The sequence below is a fragment of the Colobus angolensis genome, unplaced genomic scaffold, assembly GCF_000951035.1.
Source record: "Colobus angolensis palliatus isolate OR3802 unplaced genomic scaffold, Cang.pa_1.0 Scaffold48, whole genome shotgun sequence".
NCBI lineage: Eukaryota > Metazoa > Chordata > Mammalia > Primates > Cercopithecidae > Colobus > Colobus angolensis.
In genome coordinates, this window is record NW_012118265.1 from 12,312,490 (window position 1) to 12,323,590 (window position 11,101).

At 37.1% G+C, this 11,101-nt stretch overlaps 1 protein-coding gene across 3 annotated transcripts in view; it reads left to right on the forward strand.

Annotated features, from left to right (window-relative positions):
* The window catches only part of GFM1 (G elongation factor, mitochondrial 1), a 45,844-nt gene that overhangs the window by 29,066 nt on the left and 5,677 nt on the right, over nt 1–11,101 (forward strand). For all 3 annotated transcript variants that reach the window (XM_011959043.1, XM_011959045.1, XM_011959044.1), the window contains 2 exons: nt 5,253–5,415; nt 8,099–8,243. In XM_011959043.1, coding sequence (XP_011814433.1) covers nt 5,253–5,415; nt 8,099–8,243 — 308 coding nt within the window. The remainder of the gene's footprint in view (nt 1–5,252; nt 5,416–8,098; nt 8,244–11,101) is intronic.

Sequence of the window (11,101 nt, forward strand, 5' to 3'; positions counted from 1 at the left end):
TTTTTTTTTTGTGAGACGGAGTTTCACTCTTGTTGCCTCGGCTGGAATGCAGTGGTGCAATGTCAGCTCACTGCAACCTCCGCCTTCTGGGTTCAAGCGATTCTCCTGCCTCAGCCTCCGGAGTAGCTGGGATTACAGGTGCCCACCACAATGCCTGGCTAGTTTTTTGTATTTTTAGCAGAGACAGGGTTTCACCATGTTGGCTAGGCTGGTCTCGAACTCCTGACCTCAGGTGATCCACCTGCCTTGGCCTCCCAAAGTGCTGGGATTACAGGCGTGAGCCTCCGCGCCCGGCCAGAACCTTTAACTTGGTAGTAACACGCACACCCGAGACTCTTGAGGTCTCTTTTTTTCCAATTATGTAGATTCCGCAGTAAATCTGGATTCTGGACTTGGGCCCCAGTTTCATGCTTATTATTGTCTCCTGGGATTTGGGGGTTCTGATTGACTTTACCTTTAAATACCATCTGTCTGCTTGCCCATCATCTTACATCAAATGTCTCTCTCTGTCAAAGCTTACTCCAGAGCAAGGCTCTAACTCTGTTCAATTTTATGAAGGCTGAGAGAGGTGAGAAAGTTGCAGAAGGAAAGTTTGAAGCTAGCAGATGTTGGTTCATGAAGTTTAAGGAAAGAAGCCATCTCTGTAACTTAAAAGTGAAAGGTGAAGCAGCAAGTGCTGATGTGGAAGCTGCAGTAGTGATCAGTGATCTCCTAAGATCGTTGATGATGTTGGCTACACGAAACAACAGATTTTCTTTTTTTCTTTTTTCTTTTTTTTTTTTTTTAGATGGAGTTTCACTGTTGCCCAGGATGGATTGCAGTGGCATGATCTCAGCTCACTGTAGTGAGCCTCTACCTCCTGGGTTCAAGCCGTTCTCCTGCCTCAGCCTCCCGAGTAGCTGGGATTACAGGCATCCGCCACTATGCCCGACTAAGTTTTGTATTTTTAGTAGAGACAGAATTTCACATATTGGTCAGGCTGGTCTCAAACTCCTGACCTCGTGATCCACCTGCCTCGGCCTCCCAAAGTGCTGGAATTACAGGCATGAGCCACCACGCCCAGTCAAACAACAGAGATTTTCAGTGTAGATGAAACATCCTTCTTTTGGAAGAAGATGCCATCTTTGACTTTCATAGCTGTAGAGAAGTTGGTGCCTAGCTTCAAATCTTCAAAGGACGGGCTGTGACTCTCTTCTTAGGGGCTAATGCAGCTGGTGACTAAGTTTGAAGATAGTGCCCCTTTCCCATTGTCAAAATCCTAGGGCCCATAATAATTATGCTAAATCTACTCTGCCTATATTCTACAAATGGAATAACAAAGCCTGGGTAACAGCACATCTGTTTACAGCATGGCTTACTGAATGTTTAAAATCCATTGCTTAGAAAAAAAAGATTCTTTCAAAAGATTACTGTTCATTGACAATTCACCTGTCACACAAGAGCTCTGATGGAGATGTACAGAGAGATTAATATTGTTTCCGTGCCCGCTAATACAACATTCATTCTGCAACCCCTGGATCAAAGAGTAATTTTGACTTTCAAGTCTTATTATTTAAGAAATACATTTTGTAAGGTGATCGCTGCCATAGGTTGATTCCTCTGATGGATCTGGGCAAAGTAAATTGAAAACCTGGAAAGGGTTCACCATTCCAGATGACATTAAGAACATTTGTGAGTCCTGGAAGGAGGTCAAAATAACATTACCAGGAGTTTGGAATAAGTTGATTCCAACCTTCATGGATGACTTTGAGAGGTTTAAGACTTCAGTGGATGAAGTAACAGTGAATGTATTGGAAATAGCAGGAGAACTAGAATTAGAAGTGGAGCCTGAAGATGTGACTGAAGTCCTACAATTTCATGTTCAAACTTGAGCAGATGAGGAGTTCCTTCTTCTATGGATGAGCAAAAAAAGTAGTTTCTTGAGATGGGATCTACTCCTGTTGAAGACACTGCGAACATTGTTAAAATTATAACAAAGGGTAAACCTGGTTGGTAAAGCAGTGGCAAGGTTTGAGATGATTGACTCCAGTTTTGAAAGAAATTCTGCTATGGATATAATCCTTTCAAACAGCATCACATGCTACAGAGAAGTCTTGTGAAAGGGAAAGTCAATCAGTGGGGCCGACTTCATTGTTGTCTTGTCTTAAGAAATTATCATGTGACTGGGTGAAGTGGTTCACACCTTTAATTCCAGCTACTTGGGAGGCTGAGGCAGGAAGATCACTTGAGGCCAGGACTTTGAGACCAGCCCTGGGCAACTAGGGCAATAGAGAGACTCATCTCTAAAAGACATTTTAAAAGAAATTGCCACGGCCACCTCAACCTTCAGCAGCCACCACCTTGATCGGTCAGTAGCCATCAGCATCAAGCTAAGACACTCTAGGCTCCTAGACCTACAGTGCCTACTTCTAATTCTGATGCTGAAGTTTCAGATGATTGTTAACATTTTTTAGCAATAAAGTATTTTTTAATGAAGATATGTATGGTGGGATTTTTGTTTAGACATAATGCTATTGCATACTTAATAGACTACAGTATCGTGTAAACATACAGCTTTTGTAATCACTAGGAACACAATTTGTGTGACTTGCTTTATTGTGATATTAGCTTCATTGCAGTGGTCTGTTACTGAACCCACGATGCCTCCAAGATATGCCTGTATGTTGTGATGCTTTGAAAAAGAAAATGAACAAAAATGTATTTGTAATATACTGTCTTCCTCATAAACTGTTTTAATTTATGAATACAGTGTTTCTTTGGACTACATAGCTTTTTAAAAAATTAATAGCAATAAAGCATTTCTCATCTTTTCTAGTTATATTAGCCAGCAACTATAAAGTAACTAAAGGATGAAATGATTAGTTCTCCTCTTAAGGCCTTTTCTAAGAAGTTGGAGGAATTTTTTTCTCTTATTTTTTTTTCCTTTTGATGAGTCATGTATCTGTGAGCCAGCCCCTTAGGTTGTCGTTGTGTGTGTGAGGTTTTTGAATAGGTCCTCTGCTGATAGTGTCCAGGAAAGTGGCTGAGTACATTCTGATAACTCAGAGCTTTTTGCTGATAATGAAATTTTAGGTTTCACGCTAGTTAACATCTCGTGTATTACCACCAGTACTGAGAAATACAGTATGTGAGCTTCCTCAAGTCACCATTTTGAAGCCTTATGAATGCAGTCACCATCTCTGTATATCAAAGCTAGTAACACTGGTTGTGAGATAATAGGCATTTAAAAGTATACATACCAATTTAGGCTCTCTTAAAAACATAATTACTAGAAATGCCCATTGCTTGCAACGTTGTTATGATTCTGAAGTCAAAACAAATCTGCAAATTTCAGGTAAACAACAAAGCCAACACAATTCTTACATATATATATATTTTTGTTGTTGAAAACAATGTGGCCCTGACATAATTTTTTTTTTTTTTGATTAAAAAAATAGATTGAGTGGGTACAGGTGTAGTTTTGTTACATGGATATATTGGGTAGTGGTGGAGTCTGGGGCTTTTGGTGTAACCATCTACCAGATAATATTCACTGTACCCAATAGGTAATTTCTCTTCCCTCAACCCCTCCCCACCCAACAATTCTAATCAACATTTATTTTAATGTGACAGATGATGTTTTGCCAAAATGAAATTGTCTTTCATAATGTGACATTTCTTTCACCTTCAGCATTTCTGTTTAGCTGCCTGTCAGGCAGTCTTAGTTCTTATACCTTTACTTTTTCTAAACTACTGCAAAATCTGTCTTCTTGTAGCACCGTCTGTTAGCTTTTGAAGTGAATAAACTAACCCCAGCGTTTGTAAGTTAGTTTATATCTTTTTTGTATTAGCCTTCTAGAAGAATGTTTAAGATCCTTGGTTTTAGAGCAAATCCTGACTCTGCCACTTAATACTCTGTCACATTGGGCAAGTTAGTCTCTCTGTCCCTCAGGTTTCTCATCTGTAAAATGGTGATAAAAATAATACCTACTTGATGGGTTTGTGGTAAAGAACAAGTAAGACAATCCATATAAGGTACTTAACATAAGCCTGGCACAGAAGTATTCTGTTGTTTGGCACTCTCTCGATTATAAATTCAGTTATGGTTCCTGAAACTGTGTGGAGTTACTTGTTTGTGATTTGGTCCTTTAGAGCATTGCTGCCCATTAGAACTTGATGCAGTGTTGGAAATCTTTTAATTTAAATGTAAACAGCTATGGTTAGTTATTACCATATAGACAACACAGATCTAGATTACGTTTGTATAGATGTTATATTGTTGACAAATCGAAAACATGATTTAAAATGTCTCATAGAAAACGTTGTGTGTACTTGAGAATATGAGAGCGTTCCACAGTTTTGGAAATTTGCCTGTTGTAAGCTGGCATCTCCTAACAGCTTAGAACAGGCAAATATTGATACTTGCTTTTTCCAAACCACTGTCAGATTTGTATGCAGGAATGCACACTCATTAATGTCCATTTTCTTACCTGCTAATAATTTTGAAAGCAGCTGGCCTCTTCCATCGTGTAGTCTTGAGGAAGATTTCAATTTAAAGGAAGAAATGCCTTGCAAACAGTAGATACTCATGAAATGATTTTCCAGTGAAACAGTAGCCTGTGTTTACATATCTTTAGTATGTATGTAAAGTGCTTATTCTATCATATTAATGTTGCCATTAGTGGTTTGAAGTAAACACTGACCTGTGTTTAAATATGTTTTTGTGTCTTTTGAATGACTGACTTATGTTAGTCTCTATCATTTTGCCACCGATCATTTTCAGGTATTAATTATTTCACTTGGAAATCCCTTTTCTTGTATTGCCTGAGTCTATGATGCCCAAGGAATAAAATCAAATAGAAACTATCTGAATAAATTAACTTAGCCATCAAAGGTCCTATTTTCAAGTAGATGTCTTTGGTTACAGAGATTTAAAGAAAGAACACTGTGTTCCAGGGAAATGGGCAAGGTCTTCGGAATGTAGGTTATTAAAACAAGAACCGTAGACTGACCTTTTTCTTTTAATTGCTCGACTTTTACTTTTTTATTTGTGAAATTCACCTGTGTATTACCTTGGGTAGTATATCCCACCCTTACTTCAAGTAAAAACAGAAAAGAGAGGGTTCTTTTTAAAATCTACAGTAAACTTTTATAAAAAGACCATGATAATAAATAAATAATCAAATGTGTTCTTTTCAATTAATAGGGGTTACTTTATTTTGTAATTACATAATAATGCTCCTTTTTTTTTTTTTCTCCTAAATCACTTTCAGGTTTGAGTTTACACATAAAAAACAATCAGGTGGTGCAGGCCAGTATGGAAAAGTAATAGGTGTCCTGGAGCCTCTGGACCCAGAGGACTACACTAAATTGGAGTTTTCAGATGAAACATTCGGATCAAATATTCCAAAGCAGTTTGTGCCTGCTGTAGAAAAGGTAAATTTTTTAAAAAGCGTTTTTGCATTTTTACTTACTAAAAGCAGTTCATCACGTATTAAATCATACTTTATGTTCCATCATGTTGTCTGTCACGGTTTGTTTTAGTTACATTCCTGTCTCTCTGATTATTAGGCTTTCCATCTGATTTAGAATGTCTAGTTCATTAAGTAAAAGAGCTATAAATCCATGCTGTGACAATGATGGGAAATTATTATGTTTCTGAATCATAGTTGTATTTTTCTTAATAAATTGAAACTACTCTATTGTAATCAGCAATTAAAATTTGTAGTAGTTCTTAGGGATTTGTAAGAGTTTTATGTGTACTATTGTAGCTGAATGATCATTCTTTAGATTCCCAACACCTGGGTGCTACTGTCTCATTTCTACTACTGATTAATATGCTTTGGTAAATCAGTATTCAGAACAGTTTCTTCATTTGTAAACTGAGAGAAAATACTTAAATCTGCACCCCTCACAAAATTGAGGATCAGATAAGACTATGTGACATTTCCTTGGAGAAGTGCTTTGCACATGTGAGGGGTGTTTTGTTCGCTTTCCAGGTCATTTGCTTTATGACTGTTGTAGGCCGGGCACGATGGTTCATGCCTGTAATCCTAACATTTTGGGATGCTGAGGTGGGCAGAACACTTGAGCCCAGGAGTTTGAGACCAGCCTGGGCAACATGCTGAAACTCCATCTCTACAGAAAAATGAAAATAGAAAAAAAAAATTAGCCTGGTGTAGTGGCACACACCTGTAGTCCCAGCTGCCCTGGAGGCTGAGGTGGGAGGGGAGGATTGCTTGAGCCCAGAAGATAGAGACTGTGGTGAGCTGTGCACCACTGCACTCTAGCCTGGGCGACAGTAAGACCCTGTCTCCAAAATGGAAAAAAGAAAAAAGAAAAAAAAAAACTGTTGTAAACCCTTAATTAATTCACATAGACTGTGTTTTTTTTTTTTTTTGGAGACCGAGTCTCACTCTGTCACCCAGACTGGAGTGCAGTGACGCAATGTCGGCTCACTGCAAGCTCCACCTCCCTGGTTTACGCCATTCTCCTGCCTCAGCCTCCCTAGTAGCTGGGACTACAGGCACGTGCCACCATGCCCGGCTAATCTTTTGTATTTTTTTTAGTAGAGACGGGTTTCACCTTGTTAGCCAAGATGGTCTCGATCTCCTGACCTCATGATCTGCCCGCCTTGGCCTCCCAAAGTGCTGGGATTACAGGCATGAGCCGCTGTGCCCGACCAGTTTTTGTTTTTAACCTTTTAACTTAGAAGATCTTATTAACAGGTTATAGTTTTGATTTCAGTGGTGGAGCATTTTTTTTTTTTTGTGATTAATGTATTCTATTTCAAGACAATATTTTGTCATTCACACACTTTAAATTCTTACATCCACTAAGATGAATGTAGATGAAGGAGAACTTAGATATTTTACAGCAAATATAACTTACAGTTTTGAAATGTCAATAAATATTTTGTGCTATCTGTGCAGCCATGTTACTGTGTTGCCAAGAAAAACTAACAAGTGGTAGGAGCTCTACAAGTATTTGTTAAGTGACTGAATTAATAAAAATTGCAAGCTCATCAAATGGTACTCTTTAAATATGTGTAGTTTATTGTATATCAGTTATACTTCAACAAAGCTATTCTTTTTAAAAGAATTAGATTTGAAAAAATCGTGAATTACTCTTTAATTCTAGTTTTTACTGACATTTTGTAACACCAGAGCTGTAATGTAGTGATCTACCAATGAGGCAAAGCAGTTAGAGGTATGCAGTATGGGGCTCAAGACACAGCTAGTGAATAAACACCAGTTTTGGTGGGGGTTTTCTTTTAGGGAGTTTCTTAGCTTTGCCTTTCCACTGTTTCCTCATTGTAAAATTAAGATCACGCTGTCTCTATGATGTGTTATGAGTAATTGAATTGAGTAATTCCTGCAGATGAGGTTATGAGAAAGTGACTGTTAGCACTCTAAGTCTTGCTTTCAAACCAGCTTATGCCCTTAACTAATATGCTTTTCCAAGGAATTGTTCATCTAAATGCCACAGTAGTAAAACTTAAATAGTAAAGTTGTACTATTTACAATAGCAAAGACATGGAATCAGCCTAAATGCTCATCAATGATAGACTGGATAAAGAAAATGTGGTACATACACACCAATACTATGCAGCCATAAAAAAGAACAATATCATGTCCTTTGCAGGGAGGGGCATGGATGGAGCTAGAGACCATTATCTTTAGCAAACTAACTCAGGAATAAAAAACCACATACCACATGTTCTTGCTTATAAATGAGAGCTAAATGATGAGAACAGATGGATGCATAGAGGGGAACAACACACACTGGGGCCTATTAGAGGGTGAAGGGTGAGAAGGAGAGGATCAGGAAAAAATAGCTAATGGGTACCAGGCTTAATACCTGAGAGATGAAATAATCTATACAACAAACCCCATGACACAAGTTTACCTGTGTAACAAACCTATACATGTACCCCTGAACTTAAAAGTTAAAAAACAATAGTAAAGTTGTTAAACATTTTTAAAAAATTATCCTTTGAGGGGTGAAATACAGCACACATAAAAACGTACACTTCTGAACACAAATATTTTGGGGTTCTTGATAATGTATCTGCAAGTAAAATCCACTCTCTCCAGAAGTTGTGTTCATTCATTAACAGGGGTTTTTAGATGCCTGCGAGAAGGGCCCTCTTTCTGGTCACAAGCTCTCTGGGCTCCGGTTTGTCCTGCAAGATGGAGCACACCACATGGTTGATTCTAATGAAATCTCTTTCATCCGAGCAGGAGAAGGTGCTCTTAAACAAGGTATGCTGTGCCCGGGTACCTTAGCGTATCTGTTTTCCTGATAGATCATCATAGCCTCAGAAGGCAACACTCTTTTTAGTCTTCTTCACCCAGAGCCCTAGGCACCACAGGGAATATTGTAGGTAGTGGGCAAATCTTTATGGAATTGAGATCAAGGTAGATTATTACGTTCTCTTTCTTGCAAAACTAAAAGACTGCCGTATTCTCTTACATTCTCTGGGGTTCTCTTTCAGGTATTTGAATTCATAGATAATTTATAAGTTCTGTTTTTAATAGAGAAGACTGAAATGTTCAGAATTCTAAGAAATTTTTAAAAGATGTCTTTACCACAGTCTTGTTATTTCTAGTGACTTATTCAAATGTCAAGAAATCCATAAATTTGTAAGTAATTTCTTCATTATGACATCGTATGCTTTTAGGCATTTTGAGGATGGCAAAGTATTTTGAAAGAATTTGGTAAACCTTATTCACAAAGCAGATTTCTTGCAAAACTGCTAAAATTGTCAACATTTCTCACAGAATAATATTTGTATTTAAATGCTGATGAACTAGAACCTTATGCAGTTGCAAACATATCTGATTCTTTGCTTTTAAGAGAAAAAAAGCTAGTGACAACATAACAGTTTCACATCAGGATTATTCAAGAAAGGAACTTCAAAGCCATTTCCTGAAGCCAGAAAATTCCATTCTCTTTGTCATCTTTTCCATGTCCTTTATGTGAAAATACATTAGTAATGTCCACAAGTGTCTTTACACAGTAGAATTATGATTCACAAAATATTTCCAAAATATCTTTTATCAAAGAGGATTAAAGTGGACAGTAGAAACTTTAATCATAGTATTTCCTAAACATTCTGTAGATCAGGATTTATTGATTCTGTATGAATTTGAACTTTGTGGTATTTTTGGTCACACTTTGCATCTGTGATCAGGTGTGAGGGGCAGTGGTTGGGGAGAGTTGCTGATTCCTCATTTATGTTTCAGTTTCTCAGTTATGAAAGAGAGGTTTCCTTTATATCAGCTCTCTATTAAAAATGCAGTTGAAATTTATGATGTAGAGATCTTGTCACAGTCTGAAGATTGTGTAAATAGGAAACAGGTAAACAAAATGACAAAATGAGACTTTATTAGGTATGACTCACATTAAAATACTTGTGTTTTTACCTCTGTGTGTTTACCACTTTAGTATGCCTTAAACTGACAAATTAGTTATAATCACTTTATATACTTTTTAAAAGTACAGTTAAAACAAATTAGAAAGTACTGATTGTTCTATGGTGGTTCTTTACTGGAAATTGGTAGCTTTCCTGGAAATAGAGGTTACATAAAGCCAGATAATTGATATGGTTATCAATCAACAAGGAGCCTCATCCTTTTTAACTGATCCTACATTTAAATATAAGTAAATACAGATGTATGTGGCCATATATATACATATATAAATAAAGTGGCCATATATGTTTTCCTACAGGATATATATGTTATAGATCATGTATGTATATATATTTGTAGATGTGTTTATATAAAATACAAAGTATATATGCATATATACTATATATAGAGTGTATAATATATAACATAAAGTATAAAATATTTGTAAACTATATAAAGTATATATAAATATATAATATGTATAATATACTGTGGGAAAAAGATATATAAAAAATACAGATAATATATATAAATATATCCTGTGGAAAAAAATGTATATGGCCACTTTATATATAAAAAATATAAAATATGTGTATATATATAATATTACTTTTAGGACTTGGATGCAATGCACCATCCAAAAATGGCAGGGTGAGTTAGGTTTGGAGCTTTGTTTGTCTCATGGTCTAGGGTTAGAGGAAGGCATGTGTAAGGGAAAGATTCATTTGGAGCTAATATATTTATATATATATATATTTCCTGTGGAAAAAATGTATATGAATATTAACTAAACAGTTGAATATGTACCATTTAGTTTTTTGTTATTTAGGTATAGTATATATATTAAGTATGATTGCCTATTAGATGTACAGGGGGAAAACACTAGATTATAATTGAATTGAGGTTTTTTTTTTTGAGACAGAGTCTCACTCTCTTACCCAGGCTGGAGCTGGAGTACAGTGGTGTGATCTTTGCTCACTGCAACCTCCACCTCACAGTTTCAAGCAATTCTTATGCCTCAGCCTCCCAAGTAGCTGAGATTATAGGCATGCACCACCATGCCCAGCTAATTTTTGTATTTTTAGTAGAGACAGGGTTTCGCCATGTTGGCCAGGGTGGTCTTGAACTCCTGACCTCAAGTAATCTGCCCACCTTGGCCTTCCAACTTTCTAGGATTACTTTTCTATTTTTGAGACAGGGTCTTGCTCTGTCACCCAGGCTGGAGTGCAGTATCACAATCTTGACTTACTGCAACCTCGAACTCTTGGGCTCAAGTGATTCTCCATCTCAGCCTCCTGAGTAGCTGGGAGTACAGGGGCATGCCACCATGCCTGGCTAATTTTTTTAAATTATTATTTTATGTAGAGATGGGTTATTACTTTGTTGCCCAGGCTGGTCTCATAAACTCCTGGGCTCAAGTGATCCTCTTGCCTCAGCTTCCCAAAGTGTTGGGATTATAGTGTGAGCCACCATGGCTGGCTGAGTGGTTTTATTTTTTATAAGATATACTATGCAAACAAGCAGGATGCTAGCATGAGAAATAAGTTACCTTACTGTTTCTTCATCTGATTTTTATTTCTCCGTGATTGAAAGACAAAAATCTTGAAAACATCACACTGTATCCCCCAAATATATACAATTATTCTTATTATTACTGTATATTATTATTATTATTGTATTGTCTGTCGCCCAGACTGGAGTGCAGT